The 19,857-nt window shown below is 32.9% G+C and overlaps 1 protein-coding gene across 2 annotated transcripts; it reads right to left on the reverse strand.

Annotated features, from left to right (window-relative positions):
* Positions 1-6,457: 6,457 nt before the first annotated feature.
* On the reverse strand, positions 6,458-19,225 carry LOC126718511 (protein BONZAI 3-like). 2 transcript variants are annotated; one of them, XM_050420742.1, is made up of 16 exons: positions 18,700-19,225; positions 15,800-15,847; positions 14,402-14,550; positions 14,234-14,282; positions 13,150-13,206; positions 11,638-11,817; positions 11,409-11,543; positions 11,232-11,293; positions 11,013-11,109; positions 10,803-10,917; positions 10,593-10,669; positions 9,814-9,951; positions 8,915-9,079; positions 8,613-8,726; positions 7,946-8,042; positions 6,458-7,336 (listed from the first exon to the last, which is right to left on the reverse strand). In XM_050420742.1, the coding sequence occupies exons 1-16, from the start codon at positions 18,865-18,867 to the stop codon at positions 7,218-7,220; spliced, it is 1,770 nt and encodes a 589-aa protein (XP_050276699.1). In that variant the 5' UTR covers positions 18,868-19,225; the 3' UTR covers positions 6,458-7,217. The 2 variants fall into 2 exon arrangements, with proteins under 2 accessions (XP_050276699.1, XP_050276700.1); XM_050420743.1 differs by lacking the exon at positions 15,800-15,847.
* Between the last annotated feature and the right edge of the window lie 632 nt (positions 19,226-19,857).

Below are 19,857 nucleotides of genomic sequence, written 5' to 3' on the forward strand. Positions count from 1 at the left end.
GGCGCGTGGAGAACTGCTGGTCTAGCGCGTGGGGGCGCGTGAGTGAGAGTGACGGCGCGTGGAGCGCGTGCTCGTGAGGTAGAAACTTCAGGCGGCGTGTGGGGGCGCGTGTGAAGTGTTTTCTGGCCGTTCTTGGTTGGGTTTTGCTCGGGATTGTCTGTTCTGTCACTCAATGCCTTTGCTTTGACAGTTGGATGAGCAGAACAATGAGATCCGAGATTTGCTGGGACTGTGGGCGTGACGGCGGTGACTCGCTTCTGACAGTGGCTACTGGATGAAAGCGAGGGCAGCGGAAGAACGCCGGAGATGTCCACAGGAACCAAGAAGTCAGAGGATTGGCTCTGATACCATGTTAAGAATATAAAGTGTGAGAAAGACTGAATAGTCTGTATATTGATGTGTATGAAATAATGTACAATAGAGAGCCTTATATAGGCTAGATATGTGTGCAGTACAAGTAAAAGGAGTAAACTACAAGTACAGTATACTGGGCTAAGCCCAATGGGCTAAACTAGTCTAAGCTATACACTAACACAATTAATGAATTTTTGTCAAGATTCTTGTAATTCGATTGGTTGGCTCATCTATGTTCATGACATCTCTAGGGTCCAAAATCTTCCCTTTTCTATTATAACTATTGAATTATCCAAAAATATATATATATATATATATAGACAAATTCTTTTACCCTTAAATAATACACTAAAAAACGATATTAAAATTTTGGCTTGGTAATAAATATTAATTATTATAAAACTAATGCATAAGCTCAAGTCATATAGTATCCATAAAATAATTGAAAAACATACAGTATCCATAAAATAAAAAAAATAAAAATAAAAAAGAGTAATGATAGTCACACACTCCTTAGTACACACTCACCATACATGTACTGCCACATGAATTAAAATGTGAAATTGTGAAATTGTGTGAATTCACAATTTTCAAAAAAAGGAAAAAAAGAAAAGAAAAAAAGAATGCACTTGGATCACATCTTGTATGGCAACAATAAAGTGCTAAATGTAATTGAGTATAGTGCTAAATGTACTATAGATTTTACTAAATTGACTTACAAACTAATATGTTACCGATTATAAAAAGTCAATTTAAGTGCCAAATCAATTTATAGTTTTATATGTAATAAAATTTGTAGTATGTTTCCGCATTTTTTTTATAAAGTTTGTAGGCGGCATTTTAGGTGCATCTTCAATAAACATTACCCAAGCTTTAGTTTGGGGTTTGAGCCGTCAGTCGTGAGTTGAGTGGGCTTACAAATATTCATAGTCAATGCAAATCAAACAATGACTTTTCTCCGCATATGTATACAGGAGAGCTTAGGCACCAGCAACAATGCACGTATCAATCACTCAGCCAAAAAAACAACAACAACAAAAAGGTTATACTCATATCAATTCAAACTATATAGCATGGTTAGGCATGAGTAATTTGCACGGGATGCTTATTACTTTTCGTTTTGTTTACCTAAAAGCAAGCCATATAAACAGTAGACAGAGCCAACTAAGCTTTTAATTGATATATATATATATATATATATATAAAATTAACTAATTAAGGTCCCCTTGTCCCTTGGGCTTTGTTCTACATCCATGATTTTATGAGTATTATAGCAATCTGAAAAGTTAAAGCACTTTTTATTTATAAAAGAAATCTTAAAAGGGTCAAAGTCTAAGTTCAACTATTGGAAGTACTAGGGTTGGAGCTCAATGCAAAAAGTGAAGCTTTCAAAACAACAAGAATGTTGTTATCCAATATTCATATGTAACAGCATTTTGTACATACTACGCCTTGGCTAGTTGGCTTTGCTTAAATGATCAAGATTCAAGAGGATCTTCAAGCAATTAATATAAGTTCCTTTTTTCTTTTCTTTTTTAATTAAAAAAATCATGTACTTTGTTTTCTTTCTTCACTTTGAAATCTTAGGTTTAATTTATTTTTATTTCTCTACTTTCTTTTCGTTCCTAGTTTAGAAGTAATTGCATGTCAAGATAGTGGAGATACAGAAATTAGAGTTACAAATGCGTGCACGTAGCCCTCCATTGTGTGTGCATCTTGAAGCATTGTGTCGTGTGTACACTGCTCTAGTCCCTACCAAAGCATATGCCTCAAAGAAACCCCAAATTTCTGCTTTCTTTCATTGGTTTTCTTTAAATAAAAGTGATTCACATGTGGTGCTAGTCAAGGTGATGTCTGAGCAACTTTGAACTCCAATTAGGGTTTTATAAATGAAGCCCTAAAATTAGGACACCCACCTCTAAGTGATTGATCTTTGAGCCTGTGGTTTATGTATTGAATCTCATATATATGTGTGTGTGTGTGAAAATTTTACATGCTTAGAAGGGAACCAACTTAGTGGGACCTTGTTAGAAAATGGCTAAGCAGTACAAGTGGAGGCTAGTCCTTTAAATCAGGTGTGCATAGTTGCTTAACACATTCCCAAGTTCGTATTCTAACTTCAAAAGACTTAAAGTTTGGTGATTTAACCTCTACATAGGTGTCAAAAGAACGGCTATTAGACCCAACTCAAGTGACGACTGATGACTAGCTCCCAACTTTGCTTACTAGGGATGGCCATAGGTAGGGTATGAGTAGGGTATACGCATACCCACCCAATTAATTTATCCATGGATAACCGATTACCTTACCCTATTAGCATCCATACTCAATTGTTACCCGGTTTATTTATCCATGGATATCCATACCTTACCCAAACCCAATTTTTATAAAATCACCAAATATGCTCAAAAACCACTAAAAAGACCAAAATATCCTCAAAATCTTTAAAATGAGCAAAATACCCATGAAACCTCTAAAATTGCCAAAATACCCTTGATATCTCTAAAATCACCAATTATGCTCAAAAACCACTAAAATGACCAAAATATCTTAAAATCTCTAAAATGATCAAAATACCCAAGAAATATCTAAACTGACCAAAATACACCCAAAATCATCAAATATGCTCAAAACCCACTTAAAAATACCAAAATACCCCCATAAACCTAAAAAATGACCAAAATACCCTTGAAACCTAAAAAATGACTAAAGTACCCACGAAACCTAAAAATGTCCAAAATACCCCTAAAATCCAAAAATTACCAAAATACCCCTTAAACCTAAAAAATGACCGAAATACCCCCTAAAACCTAAAAATTGACTAAAATACCCTCCATAAAACATAAAATTACCAAAATACCCTCTAAACCTAAAAAAATGACAATAATACCTCCAAAACCTAAAAACTAACTAGAATACCCCTCGAAACTTAAAAATTACCAAAATACCCCCAAAACCTAAAAATAAACGAAATAACCCTAAACCTAAAATATGAACGAAATATTCCTGAAACCTAAAAACTTACTAAAATACCCCCGAAACTTAAAAATTACCAAAATACCCCAGAAACCTAAAAATTGACCAAAATACCCCGTAAAATTGAAAAATGACCAAAATACCCCCAAAACCTATAAAATGACCAAAATACTCCCGAAATCTATAAAATGACAAAAATTCCCCTAAAACCTATATGATGGGAAAATACACCCTAAACCTAAAAAATGACCAAAATAGCCCTAAACTTTTAAAGTGACCAAATATGCCTAAAACCTTTAAAATGACCAAAAATAACCCCAAACCTCTAAAATTACCAAAAATATCTCAAAACCTATAAATTGACCAAAATAGCTCTAAACCTCTAAAACGACCAAATACCTCCTAGAAATATCTAAAATGACCAAAATACCCTTGAAACCTTTGAAGTGACCGAAATACCCCTAAACTTGTAAGATGACCAAAATACATCTGTGACCTCTTAAATTACCAAAATAGAGGTTTGGGGTATTTTGGATATTTCGAGGGTTTTTTCGTCAAATGAAAGGTTCTAAGAATATTTCAGTCATTTTGTAGGTTTTGAATGAATTTTGGTAATTTTTTAGGTTTTGGGGTTATTTTGATCATTTTTTAGATTCTAAGGGTATTTCAGTACTTTTTTAGATTATAGGGGCCTTTTGTCATTTTTTAGGTTTGGGGGGTATTTTGGTAAATTTTCATTTTCAGGGGTATTTTGGTCATTTTTTAGGTTTCAGGGGTATTTTGGTCAGTCTTTAGGTTTTGGGGGTGTTTCGGTCAATTTTTATGTTTTGGGGATATTTTGATAATTTTAAGTTTCTAGGGTATTTCAATTATTTTTTAGGTTTGGAGTGCATTTCGGCAATTTTAGAGGATTTTAGGAATACTTTGGTCACTTTCAAGTTTTAGGGGCAATTTGATAATTTTGATTATTGGGTAATTGGGTGAGTTGAGGTTTACCCATAATAATTTGGTTGAGTTGAGTTTGAGTTAGATCTAATTAGTTAAATGGGTAATAATGGGTAAAATATTTGGATAATAGATGAGCAGTGGAGCTTAAATTCCACTGATCTGGTCTTATGCTTCAGTTGTTACTAAACCAGATGGCTTTTGCAAATTGGCACTGGACAAACAAGTACAATGGAGTTTCATTTGCAACTCCACAGAGAGGACATGTTATGTCAATATCAGGCTTGAAGCTTTGAATTTTATCCTTTGTTGGCAATATATTTACGGCAACTCTCCATAGTATCATCTTGAACCTGTCATGTATTTTGGAAGCTTTTGAATCACTTGTCCAATTTCTTCCTATATGCTCAATTCTGTTCCAGTACACTGCTTTGACTGAATGTTTACCATTTGGAGTGTTGGCCCAATACCAAGTAGCTCTCTTGGTCTTACTGGAAGCCTTTGGATGGCCTTAGCTGATAGCTCATCAAATAAGGAATTTAGCTTCTCTTCATCCCAACCAAATTTATCTTGCCTAAGTAATTTAGATACTACAGGACAAGAGTTTCTGTTATCATGTGACTTAGACACTGGTTTAAAATTTGGTAGATCCGGGACCCACTCATCCTCCCATATTAGGGCCGGGTATTCTCCCAACAATGTATCATCTTGCAAGCTCAAGCTATGAGTGTAGCTTTAGCAGTCCCTAAGCTCTTCCATGACCAAGACGCATTTTTCACAGGTTCAGCCCAAAGCCAATTTCCTCTTACTCTGTATTTTGCTTTTAGAACTTGAGTTCACCGGTTATCTTTGTTATTCAAAATCCACCAGGCCAGCTTAGATAACAATGCTATATTAAAATAAAGAAAATACCTGAAACCCAGGCATAGGATCTAAATACGCCTAGCTCTAGAACTAGTGAATTACAGTTGTTTGCACATTGGGATTTTGTCACTTACCCCACTAGGATTAGTCTGAAACCTCTATCTTATCTTATTCTGCAAAGGTCTTCAGTCATAGTCAGGTTTCTAGTGAAACAGTGGACTTCAGCTATGGGTGCAACAATTTTCTTCTTAAATATAAACCGCATTTTAATCATAATCAGATCTAGAATCTTTCTCTAGGAAAGTTATCTCGGCTTGTAACTTGGTACTGCTTATTTGCATAAACAACTTGATAATATGGTCATGAATCACTTGTACTAAGCACATGAAAGAATCAGTTAAAAAGCTCTTCCTACTTATAGCAGTGTCCTATTTTTGCTGAAGATCACCTAATTTCATGCAATTAGGACCTCTTCTGTGTTGTTTCAAGATGTAATTTATATTTAGACAGAGATGGAAAGCACAGGCTACACATTTACACGAACAGGAGGATTATTATAGGACTTCAAAAATAGGACCTCTGCACCCAGATAAATACCAGACAAGATGCAGTAAATGAAATTTTTAAGAAATAATATACATAAATTGCCTATCCGAATCTTTTTAAGATTGTAATCAAAGAAGTCAGATAATTTTTAACATTGGCAAGGAGATAAATTATTGCATGGATCATCTTTGAATAACGAAGAAGAAACCATGAAAAGGATATAAGTTAAAAGGGTGGTGCTCAAAGGATGGTGCTTTTAACTAGCTGTCTAGAAGGAATCGTACAATTTATTTGTAATTTTCCTTGATTCTGAAAATTTGATATATATTATGGAATGTTAATTGTACTAATTTTCTTATTATATAAGCATATCGATTCAAACAAGAAATTAAAATATACATCAAGGTTCTAACATAATCCATTACCAACCAAAATCCATAATCAACTATATATATCACAAAATTTAACACTTTAACAGCTCTAAAACTCCATACACCCAGCTCAAAAGTCACTCAAGAATTCCAGATTTTCAAACCCTACCCAAAATATTTGGATAATATCCAAACCCTACCCAATTACCTTCTACCCATTATGAACTAGGTATTACCCAAAATAATTGGATTGGGTAGGGTTGGATATCCATTACCCAATGGGTATGGCCATCCCTACTTTGCCCAAACCATGATCCAGTGACATATTATCATATTTATGTGTAAGAGTATTCACATCAAGCAGCACTCAAGAGAGTCATCCCATGGTAGACATTGTGGAATTCACAAGACATTTGAAATCATTCAAAAAAGAATCCTTTACATTCTTTGTAATATAAAAATTGAAGCATTTCTAAAAACATAATAATACAATGTAACAAGGCTTCTTGGAGGAATGTCACTATACAACGCTCACACAACACAAATAGTGAAATACTTCAACAGAAATACATTATTCCTTTTGTTAACAACTTCCCAATTAGATATTGATTTAATCTAAAAATGTTTGTACTCCTTACAATGTAGTGACATTCGATAAAGATAAGTGAACCTAGATCCTTATTTAGGGCCAAAAACTACTACACCAAAAATTATCGCCAGATCACATACACGTGAGCCCACAATGTGACAACACCTTCCTTACGGATGGGTGCTACAAATCCTTGTGAGAGTCCTACTCCATGGAACTAGCATGTAGACCAAAAGACACTTTCTCCTTGCAAAACTAACTTCTTTTTCATTGCCTTGTTTACTTAAAATATAGGTTGAACTTGAATAAAGTTTAAATTCTACCTATACAAGATAAAGATATATATTTATATTTTTTTTTGGGGTTTAAAAAATCTGTACATTTTCTTTTAGGATGATATAAAGAAATTCTTTCAGGAAATTCAACTTGTTAGTGGTTCATACCTAAAAAATTTGTTTATAGAGAGCTCCTCTAAGGTAAGTTAACTTGTGATTGGTTCAGACCTAAATTTTTTCAATTGATGTAAGCAAAATCAGCATATTTATAAATCTTGTGTACTTGGTAAATGTTAGTCAAGTAGAAGTTGAGGCTGCATGGAGAGGGCTTGGCTTGATATCTCTACTCCGCATGTATGTCAAAAACTGTCCAGGTAGCTCTTCCAATAGAGCCTGAACCACAGAAATCTGCCCACCTATACAAACCACAGCTAATTTGTTAGATGAAACACAATGAAGAAGCTCAGGCCAAATAAAGAACAAGTACAAGAAGTTGAAAAAATAAGGATATAATCAATTCCAATTGATAAAACAGATAATAGAATCAAACAGATGATAAAAAAGTCAAGAGGGAAGATCATAGAAATGGTTTTAAGGTTGCAAGGGAGCCAAGCAGTTTTAGAATTTGTAGGGCTTGGTCAAGCTTGGTCCGGTCAGGCTTAGCAAATCAGCTTGCTAAGCACACATTTGCACTAGATTAAAACCATGATCTCATTTTCTAACTATAACATGTCTAATGAGTACAGACAATCTAGCCAAAAATTGTGGATCAAAACAATAATGGCAACGGCAATCCGTGCAACGTTTTTGTTAAACACAGTTTCAAAGTTCACACACACCCTTTTGTCCTTCCATCACCCACCGATCAATAGTTATCTGACTGGCAGAACTAACCAAATGTTCATTCCATTTTTTCTAGAATAATTATCTAACTGGGATAGTTTTGAATATAAAATTACAGTTAGTGGATTCTTTTAGATATAACCACAAAAATTTTGTACAGACAAGTGCCATTATGTACTCACTATGCACATCTCGCATTGGAACAAACTGCACGATGTCACGTGTAGCCACACGACCCGTAGAGCTCTCTAACCGTCTTCCATTGTCAGCATCAAGAACCTGCCCAAAAATTAAGATACATTACAGTCATTCAAGCGAAAATTCTAAAAGCTAAGAGTATGTTTGGTAACTATTTTTTCCCTTATTTTCTGTTTTCAAAAACAAATTTCTATTTTTGAAACTAAAAAACTTGTTTGGCAACTCAAAATGGATAGAAAACAAAAACTGTTCTCAAAACTCAATTTGTAAAGGAAATTGAAAACATGCAAATGACTTTTTTCAATTTCTAATTTTCAAAAGTCAATGAAAATACGCATTTAATTTAATGAGTCTATCTCATTTAATGAGTTAGTATTAAATTTCAAATCCTAATAACAACATATTTTAGCATTTTCTATTTTTTTTTCTTCAAAAAAAATTTTTTTTTTTAAATTTTTAACTAACCAAACATGTTTTTGATTTCAAAAATACAAGAAAATTGTTTTTCCTTTATATTCTCAAAAACAAGTTTTTGAAAATAGAAAACAAAAACTATTACCAAACATAACCTAAAATTCCACCATTTTTACTGGATAATTAAAATAATGCATAAAAGGGTATAAAAGACATCAACTTAGGAAAACATTATACCTCCATTTCTCTAAAATCTGCACCTCCCACTCCAACAATAAGGATAGATAGAGGCAAATCGGATGCCTTGACCAGAGCATCTTTTGTTTCTTGCAGGTCTGTAACGACTCCATCCTAGAAAGATGACAATTTTTATTGAATGATTAATTGAAGAATTAATTTAAAGAGGCATCAAATAAAGACAAAATTCTCTTTAGGAGAGCTTTGTGTATAAATCATGTGTACATAAAGTGTCTCATCTGCTTCAATAAAAATAGTAATTTATCACAAACAAAATAAATTTGATTCAACATTCTCTTTACCGTTATAATAAGCAAGACAAAGTATTTGCTGCTGTTGTATGAGATGGACTGGCCAGCAATTTGTGCAGCTGTGTTAATCACTGGGCCAAATAAAGTGGGTCCTGCCAAGGCAACATTATGGAGAGCCCTTGCATAAGCAGCCATGATGCCTTCAACTCCTTCAACCTATTAATAAATAAAATAATTTGATTAATTCATCTATTAAAAAGAAAGAAACAAAGAAAGAAACTGGATGTTACATAAGAGTATGAAATGCAGTGTTTAGAAATATATGAACAGCTTATAATCAATAGTTATTAACTTACAAAGAGTGATATGAATCCTATGGTACCATTTACTTGTAATCCTTTACAACAGACATTTAATCTTATGATGCAAACCATATAATGTTCCAAATTTTATTAGGTGAGATAACTCAATCTATTTAATTTGCACCGTTCTCATGGACTTCTTTTTAAGGGCATCTAAGACTTTCTCAAACCTTTTGATGATAAAATTAATGTATTTGGGGATTTTGAATGTATTTTTGTTTGTTGTAAATAGGGTTTAGAACCTTTCGTGTTTGGTTGAAAATGTTTGTGATTTAGAGGTAATAGAAGAAGGTAAAACATCAATGGTGACAAACCCAGGTTTCAGATGCTATTCAACAGAATTATAAATAAATAATTAATTATATTTGAGAAAAAGAAAGGAAATATGAGATAATAACAGTAAGAATAAGAAGACATGGATAAGCATAGATTTCACTTTTATAAAAATTAAGGGGTTTCCAATAAAAATTGCAAGAGGATTACAGAGAAAGAGAGAGAGTTGTGTGAAAACAGTTAGGCAATATGCCAGCCAAGTCGGATTCTTCAAAGATTAAGCAAACAAAGCATTACAAAGTCAGCTCCTCTCACCTCAAAGGCACCTGTACTTCCATTCAAGTTAAAACAATGTGATGTGGTACCATCAATTGTTCTTCCTCCAAAGCCCCAAGCAGGAAAGCGCCTATTGGAATCATAAAACTGAATGACCTCCCCAACCTCCATTATAGCCTGCAAGTTTTCTTAATTTAGCATACAATGACTTCATCAATCAATGAAGATTTATTTTAAGTATATGCAAACAGAAGAACCCTAACAAAAATTCCAAAACAAAGAAACTTTTTTTACACAATCCACAATCTCAGACATGTTCCATGTATGGTTTTTTTTTTTTTTTTTTTTTTTTTTTTTTTTTTTTAATTTCTCTAACATGTTCTGCGTTTAGTTGAGAGTAAAAGAACCTGCAACCTTGATATGAAAAACAAGTTGCTTGATCATATTGAGTCATGACAGACAAAAGATAGCTGCTTGATCATATAGACATTGCTATCAACAAATTCAATGTAAAAGTTATTTTTTCTTTCCCAGGTTGTTTTTGTGCACCTCTTTTTGGACCAATTCAATGTAAAAGCTATTTTTCCTTGTTCTACAAGCAATGTACAGGTTATTTTGTGTCTTTTCTCCTTCTTTTGGCATGTGTTAGGAAAATATAACTCACGAACCCATATAGGATTAAAACTGTATTGGGGGGGGGGGGGGGGGGGTGCGGGGGAAGGATCTGTTGTATCTAATGTTTAGAAAAAAAAAACACACACACAAGACAAAGAAAAGCAACAACCCTATTGAGAGCACTAGAGGCTGCACAGTCTTACCCGTTGATAAGAATTCAACCGGCCAGAAGGATCAATGTAGTGTAAAGAATCTGGATTCCAAGGATTTCCATTTGAGGCTAAAGAAAGAGATATTGAACATTCAAAGCATAAATCAGTCATCAGCCAAAACATTTTGAACTAGGAAAAAGAGAACCCAAAAAATAAAATAAAAAACTATATATAACTCCCCTAGAATGGGATATATTTTACCTGTAAAGTCAACAGCAACCATAAAGTTAAGCTCAAATCCACTGGAAATGTAATCCAGAAAACTGTACTGTTGCTTTTCACAAAATTGATCCACAAACAGTTGTCCCTTCAAAACCTATATTGATAAATTAGTAAGTAATGTAAAAATTTAAACATAAAGATTAACATGAAGTATTTTAAAAAAATATAAATGCAAGTATGAATAAGTACCTTCTCATGACCATGATGAGGAGATGGCAAGGTGAGATTTGCACCACTTCTTTCTATATGAAGTTTTTCCAAGTCTACCATAGACTTCTGGAGCTTACTGATGAGGTAAATTTTAAAATAAATACCTTCTTTTAGTACCAGAGACTAAATCGTGAAAACTGAAAAGTGAAAATAAACAAAAACTAAAACTAATCCGAACAACAATAAATTTTAGCTTACCCAATAAGCACATGATTGCCATTGCTATTGAAATCATAGCACTCGATAATTAATGGGTTATCCTGTAGCAAGTGAAATTGCATATGCCATGTGAGTCTTCATTAATTATCAAAATTACAAAACATCCTATAACCATAATCTAATAGGAAACCAAGAATCAAAAATCGACAAGCATACCTTACTTCCAAACTGCTGTATGCTCAGGCATAGGGGTTTCCAAATTGGATTCAAATTGTCCTTCACCACTTCAGTTTTGCATATTGGAACAGAGCCTCCACTCTCAACAATTCTAGATATTCTTAAGAAAGGATCCTAAAATAAATGAAGAAACATAAGAAACAAACACAATCAAGAATATGTATGCTTAAACATGAAATTTTAAGGTATCTGCTTTGTGAATACATACACTTTTAGAGAATAGGTCCTTGTTATCCAAGTGGGAACAATGGACTACCATCTCAACACAACTCCTCGAAGAAACTGTTTCCTCTGCATGGATAGTGAGTGCCCCTAAGTTCCTTAAGCTCGTATGCCCATTTTTGTTATTGAGATTTAGGGTTAAACTCCGAGTTTGTTTAGCCACTATCTGCCATGAAAATAGAAAGAGAGAAAATGGATGAAAAACAAACACCAAAGTTTAGTACCTGTTGACCAAATCATTCTAAAAGAATTTAAGCCACTAGTTACATTTGAAACATAATTTTTAGGGGAAATTACACTTTGCCCACCTGTAGTTTGCCCGAAAAACACTTTGCCTATCTGTGGTTTAAAAATTGGCACTTTACCCACCTGAAGTTAGCTCCGTTTGTTCCCGTTACCCACTATTTCTATTTTAACACATTAAAAATTGAATTGAACAATTTTTGGAAAAGAGTGTACTCCACAACACTAGATGTTGAGCCATCAGTTTCTGTTCCCATTGAAAGACACCATAAAAAATATCACTTAATCTTTCTTCAGAATCTGCATTCCCAAAGCCCAAGAGCTCAATGTCTTCAGAAAATTGCTGACCACCATCCCCTCCAAATAGCCTCGACTGAGTGGACAATTCCTTCTGATGTCTAAATTCGTCCAATGACTGCTGAGAACCAGCTTCTTGTCCTTGTCAGTGTGACTATGAGTTGGTAACATGTGGAGCTATGGAGCTACTTCCAATTTTACATCTCTCAAAGGTCAATACTCTAATGCACTTTGAATTGAACAATTTTATACCAAGTGCTACTGTTTCATTCTTTGCTGCCTTGAGTGCCTTCTCTATCTTTCACTCCCCTTTTTTTTCCCAGCTTAATAAATTAAATAAAAGTCCTATAATTTTCTATCACCATTAATACTATAAAATACACTCTCCCTCTCCAAGACATTTTTTTTAGTATTCCGTAAAATTAAGTAATACAATACATTTTTGTTAAAATAGAAGACTTAAAAGTTGATACATGAAAAACAGATGTAAAATTTAGATTTTAATTTTTACAAAACCTAGCTTTTAGATCTCATTTTCCCTTGATTTTTTAGTTTTTTAATGTTTTGAGAAGAGAGAGAAATAAAAGGGTAACAAAAATAAAAATTTACCCTTGTTTTTAACTGAGGTGGGTGACAAGAGACAAACGAAGCTAATCTCAGGTAGATAAAGTGCCAATTTTTAAACCACAGGTAAGCAAAGTGTTTTTCAGGCAAACCATAGTTGGGCAAAGTGTAATTTCCCCTAATTTTTAACTACATCAGTGGTAATCTAAACTATGATACACAAAATCTTAAAATAACATTATAGTGAAGTGGCTCTCACATTTGTCTTTCTACCCTTGAAATTTCTAAGAATAAAACACTGAAAATTAACACAAACTTTTACTCAAATTGCACCAGCATGATATATATGCTTTATATAATTTCAATGAGCCCAACTGAACCCAAGGCGATATACCTCAGATAGAACACAAATAGCCTCACCAAGAAATTCTTGATCATTCAATTTTAGCGTCTGCAAGGCAACAGAAATAAACTTTTAAAATAAAGACTTCATCATCAACTAAATTTGTTAGATTATTCTAGATGAACAAATCAAAAATATAATCCTTATAAGTTACCTTCTTTGCTCACATCTGAATATGGTTTAAATTGTCACAATCTTTCATCAACTAAATTTGTTAGATTATTCTAGATGAAATGATAACAAATCAAAAAATATAATCCTTATAAGTTACCTTCTTTGCTCACATCTGAATATGGTTTAAATTGTCACAATCTTTCAAAAGTATCAATTAATTCATAATTGATATGGTTAACCAATCAAATTTGGTTTTTTGTCAAAAAAATTTGCATTCCATGCTTTGTACAGTTACCAAAATTACAACCATGGAGTAAAAGATTATTAAGAAAATTATAAACATCACCAATATTACATGGAGGGCTTTAGAGTTTTAAACTAAATTGCCCTTTACTTTCATTTCTTATTTGTTATATTACTTTTTTCCTGTATCATGGCCAAATTGACAGAAGCAACAAATCCAGTTTAATTATTTTTGAAAGAGCTAAATGCAACACATAAAAAAAAAGTTTCATAATAATTTCCAGCAAGTGATTTCCCATACAATTACACCATGCATAGTCACATGTATAGCTACTATCAAAATAATTTTTTCCTGAGATTATCTGAGACATATCACACAATTGGCATCAAACATTTGTTTATAATTGTTCACTAATTACTTTTGTTTCCACTTCAATGTTTTTCACCTTGTATTGACAAATTTAGTGCTTAGTATACCTACAATTTATAGTGTGATCTAGTCAAATCAATACACATTTCACATATTACAAATGTTGATAAGAGTTTTATCTTGCAAAGTGCAATATTTAGAACTTAAAGATTGGCAGAAATGCAACAAGAACACTAAGCATGTACACTTTTTTGTGTGTAATTTATTAACAATGCAAATAATTGAACATAAGCTACAAAACATGAATTAAAATAATAAATACTTAAAAGAGCTAAAACTGATATATACCTTCACAGGTACATTATGATATTTTGAATCCACATCATATACATGAAATCTGGCGCCAAGAAAAATAAAGGCAAACACAAGCCATCCACTTAAATTAGAAAATCACTTATAGTAAAACAGGATTTATCTACACAAAGATAAGTAGTTAAAGAAATTTGTAAAGCTTACACCAATGGCTGCACAATCTCGAACTGGAATGCAACTGTAACTTTTTCTATCCATGCAGGATTCAAACTATTCAATACAACCTCAGTGCGACCTAACTCCTCTAGTTTTCCATCTCTTTTCTTTGCATACACCACAGCCATTGGATCACTCTGAATGAAATAAAGTATATTTTAGCAAAAAGCATAGTAAGACAAGCCTGATCATGACATGCATGCACATAAACAAACTACTGTGGATTGACAAATTCAAGACCCTCAAATATATGAGAATCATTATCAGAAACAGCCAACATAACAGTTCAGCTTGTTACATATCCAAGAGTATACAAAGAAGTGCTTGTCTGACATAAACACTACTTATGGCACGTGTAATTTTGACATATCCCAAGTAGGAACCAAGGACTACAAGTCATACCTATAGCACAACTCACCCATTTTTACAGGGTTTGAGAGAGGTGATTGGTAGGTAGCCTTATCCCCATTTTTTTGGAGAGGTCGATTCCCTGACTCAAACCCATGAATGCTAGTAAGTTTACATCTGTTATTTAGTGATAGGTAGTTGTACCCAACACTATACTCCCACCCTAGCAATAGGCCGATGATTTGTTTTAAAGCATTTTGCATGTGTTATTTATTAAGCTTGCATATCCTTACTAGCTTAGTTTGATTGGTAAACTAAAAATATGAAAGAGAAAATTTCTCACTTTAGTAGGTAAGTTGTTGTCCTTGACTATCAAAAGGTGTAACAAGTTTAGCTCGAAACAAGTATGTAATGTGTCTTTCTTTTACTTTTAGGTAATAGGCTATTATTGCTTGTCTCGTTTTGTTTTAGAATGTAGTGTGTAATTTTAGTCTTTCATGTATACTATCTAAGGCTTGGCATTGATTGCAGGAGTATGAAAATGCAAGTGAAATAATAAGCAAGAGTAGAAGTGAAGAGTGATGCGGTGTGTGTAGCAAAGGATATGTACTATTTTAATTATCAATAAAACTCCTCTTTCATTGAGAACTCCATTGTGTATTTTGCTTGAGTGTGGTGAGACTTATTATGAAGTACTTGATAAGATACTTTCTTCCTAAGTGCAAAATTTATTATTCTGACAAATCTACCCCAACAAGAAATCTCATTTAGATAATAACTTCCCAAACTGTCACATATTAGAAATTTGTAGGGAAGATGAAAACAAAGAAACTCAAATTTCATACTAAAACAAAAGGAGGTTGGATAGTGTTTGGATGATATTTTCATTGGCATATTTCTGTTTAAAAATAAGCTAGAATTTTAAGCTAAAACAAACAAAGCCATAGTAAATTACCAAAATATTAGCAAATTGGAAAATTATAGTATACCCTTAATAAACTCACTATCAAATGTGGTTATATGTATAGAGAGGAATACCTTTGAGGTGATGTCACGGTCAAGCAAGTTAGATGCAGATAGAGATAACTGCAGCATAAAATTGAAACACAAGAATGCATGAATACATAATGAGAAACCAAAAACGGGCAAACCACATAGAATAATATGAAAAGTCATGAAAAACAGAAGAGCCATTAATGTAGATTGAATAACAATTCCAATGGTAATGTACACAAGACTAATGTCCTATCTTGAGTTATATTATATAAGACAGTATTACTGCTTTGGAGCTTTATAAAATGCCACCCATATATAGTGAAAGGGTGAACCAACGAACTCCACAATACCCATCTGTTAGAGATGAAAATAGGTAGGACAACTCATCCTTTTCGAAAATAGAGGCACTTCAATTACATAAACCTAAATTAAGATAAAATTTCTTTTGATTGACAAGTTACACGCACCCAATTGGTCCTAAACTGACAACCTTATCCTCTATCCCATTCTTATGAAAGAAGGAAATGCCATTTGAGCCAAAACTCATTGGACTAAAATGAGATTAATACTTTTACTCTTGTATGTTAAAATGCAAAATAGTTGCTTCACAGAGCTTCTTCAGTGTCCAAGTTTACTAATATTTCATAAATATATAGCTTGATTAGCAATTTGCATCACAACATCAAATTTATGAAGTTAGTAACTAATTGAAGTAGATAATTAAAAGACCATCACAAGTCGCTTTTAGGTTTCATGAATTGGCTAGCAATTTTGACATGATAATTATATATACGAGGAAAATTCCAAACTGTTGACCCCAATAGGACTTGCAACAAAGTACACATCAATAAGAAAAATCAAATAAAAGCATCTAGTGGTCCTAAATATAAGCAAATGAATATAGATATACATTTTTCTACACCACCATAAAAAGAATTTTGAATCAATAGTTTTGTCTAATGTTCCATTGTTAAATTGGAACCAACAAATGGGAATCTTGCTAGTGTTCCCCTTGGGGGATCATTTTGTAGTGCAACTTTTAGGAGGAGGTTAGGTGGGCTCATTGATGTGGACCTTGGTGGCAACAAGTTACTAACCATACAAAGCATGCAAACACCTACATTTTCAAAAAACCTAACATTCATAGAGAAAAGGTTCCTTGCTGTGAAACATTGGAACTTGGTGGAAGCCCTACTACACAATCAATTCTCAAATTCTGAGAAATTCTTCATTGGCCAAACAGTGCGCTACATATTGATCACCATATTAAGAACAAAATACAAAGTCAACATTGCCCTGCATGTCCTACATGGTCCACTTATTAAGATAAACTAAGAGCTTGAAAAGAACTAAGGGAAATGAAACTTTTAACACCATTGAAATAGTACAAATCTCCTCCACTATGCAGTGATAATTAATTTATCAAATATGTCTTTGTACACAAAACAGTCAAATGAATAAAAAAAAACTGTCATTTTGTTTTAAGTCCAACAACGGAGATTCCAAAAATCTTTTAAGATCAAGTTAAATCCTTGGATTTATTTAAGCAAAAACTATAGCAACAAAAGTAGCATCACTAGTGAACTTTTCCTGAACAATAAATATTTTACTTAAAATAAAGATTAACCATATTTATGTTATTATTGTTCTCACTACTATTGTTTTCAAAGAAACATCGATTGTAATAATCAGGTAACGTGTGTGTGTATATATATATACATATATATATATATATATATATAATTCCTCAATCAAATAACTCTTGTCATGAAATCAGAGACCAAGATCTAGAGCTAGAATCCCATGTAGTTTCTCCCAAAGAATTGTCACACTCTTTTAAGTATGAGACTTTCATCCTAAGTAATCCCCAGGATGCATCTTTCAGGACATGCCAAAGCAATGTCTCATGCTCCAATTCACTGTGGAATTAACCATTATTCAAGATACTTGTGTCTAAAGTTCTACTTGTGTGCCTTGTTTTATTCATTGTATTTCCTCACTTATTTTTCAATGAAGTTATTAACTTATCAAAAAATAAAAAAGATAATTGTATCAAAAGTATAGACTGTATAGTATATCAAAATTTCAGTCCACCTACAATTTGTAGGAAATTATAAACAATCTCAACCCCTGTAATTTTTTTTTCAGCATCCAAAGTCCAAGCTATAATAGCAATTCCCATAAAAAATAATTATAACATCATACTATAATAATTGGTCCCATTGGTTTCTTTTTCTTAAAAAGAAGTACAATTGTAATCTTCACATCCAGAACTTTTTCTCAACAAACAAACAGAACAATAAGGAATCTTAAAAAATAATTATAATAAGCCATATATGTAAAAAATGTATTTGAAAAAGAGGAATAGATAATGCCCAAATCAACAAAGCAATAAATTCATATATATAAAAGTAGTACCAGCAAGCACTAATACAGTAAACATAAAAATCGACAAAGTTACAAACATAAGGCACACTAAAATCTTTAAAAAAAAATAAAAATTGTGGGAGTTTGACCCAATGTGGGGATTAGGAAAACACGAGTTTTTCTTTGATACTCGAGCGGTGAATGATGCTCCTTTCTCTCACAATTATGATAAGGTCCAATCATTAAATTTATATCAAGGTTCATCATGGATGAGACCGGACCAGCTAAGTATTTTCGGAGTGAACATTAAAATTGACACAGTTTACATACAAAACAAAACTAAAAAAAAGACCCAAAACTTTGAATGACTATAGGAATTGACCGAATTGGACTGACTTTTGACCCAAATTGGGGTACAGAATAAAGAGTAACACAACCCGTACACATACAAAATATGGTTTTGTGTGTTTATGTAATGGAAAATTTTGATATAGTTATACATATAAAAGCATAACGAAATATTGAAAAAGTTTCTGGCTTTGTCTTTTTTGTACTTTGCATCTGACATATATTACCTCGATTTGAGTGAAGAGAGGCTGAATGCCACGAGACCTGAAGAAGAACTCAACGGCGTCGTTGTGTCCGCCATTGTTGTTGTTGGTGGTGGCAATACTGTTGGGCCTCTGTTGGGCCCCACCCACTGCTTGCTTGCCTCCCTCCACATCGGAAAAGCAGTTCCCCATTCTTTCTTACTTTCTTTCTCTCTCTCTCTCTGAAACTGACTGAAATTAAGAAATCTTATTACGCGTTTGGATGTAACAGACGTAACAGATAAAACGTGATTTGATGAAGTTTCTCCGACCCCGACTGTGAATTGTGGATTGTTATGCAATCTCGATATATATAGAGAGAGAGTATAGGGAAGAACCGTGTTTTTCTCTTGTTTTGATCAGAAACTTTGGAGGGAATACAACAAGGAGTTTCGTTGCCAAAGCCAAAATGGATTGAAGCTTCGAAGTTTCTTTTCTGTTGAATTCAAATGGTCTTAAGATCCGAACCATGAACTTATCAATTCCATTCCACGCGTGTTTCCCAATACAGGGGGAACTTGAAGAGGAGAATTTTTTTTTTTTTTTTTTTTTTCTTTTCCAGTATGAGGAAAGAAGGAGAACTTGTAAAGCAGGATCCAACCAAACACGCTTTTAGCTGTCACACTCACGCTTTTAGTAATCGGTTTGTGTTTTTTTTTTTTTAAATATTGATTTAAGCTAATATTTATATTGTTATTATGGTACAATAAATTTCATAATATTTTTAAAATTATTGATGTATTAATTTCTTACAAGTTGAAATAAAATAATAAAATATGAGACTGTAATCAATCACAACCAAAAATAAATATTTAAAAAAAATATTATAACACTTATTGTTATCATAATATTTTTACAATTTTTGAGATCTCAGTTTCTTATATATCAAATAAAAAAAATGTTAAGTCCACAACATTTTAACATTAATTTCTACAGTGCTTAAAGTTTTTTTTTTTACCAGTAATCAGTTTGTGTTTTTTTTCTTTTAAATATTTATATAAACTAGCATATATATTGTTATACTGACACAACAAATTTCACAATATTTTCACAATAATTGAGGTATCAATTTCCTACAAATCGAAATTTAAAAAAAAAAAAAAAAATCAGACTGTGACCAACCACAATTGAAAATAAATGTTT

Source organism: Quercus robur, chromosome 3, assembly GCF_932294415.1.
Source record: "Quercus robur chromosome 3, dhQueRobu3.1, whole genome shotgun sequence".
Classification (NCBI taxonomy): Eukaryota; Viridiplantae; Streptophyta; class Magnoliopsida; order Fagales; family Fagaceae; genus Quercus; species Quercus robur.

What these genes read in the sequence shown, in the direction of transcription:
- LOC126718511 (XM_050420742.1), bottom strand. Translation starts at nt 18,867, where the DNA reads ATGGGGAACTGCTTTTCCGATGTGGAGGGAGGCAAGCAAGCAGTGGGT. An exon ending in ATCATAATGTACCTGTGAAG is followed by an intron (nt 13,207 to 14,233) that starts GTATATATCAGT and finishes GTTGCCTTGCAG; the next exon opens with ACGCTAAAATTGAATGATCA. An exon ending in GGTTGAATTCTTATCAACGG is followed by an intron (nt 9,952 to 10,592) that starts GTAAGACTGTGC and finishes GAAAACTTGCAG; the next exon opens with GCTATAATGGAGGTTGGGGA.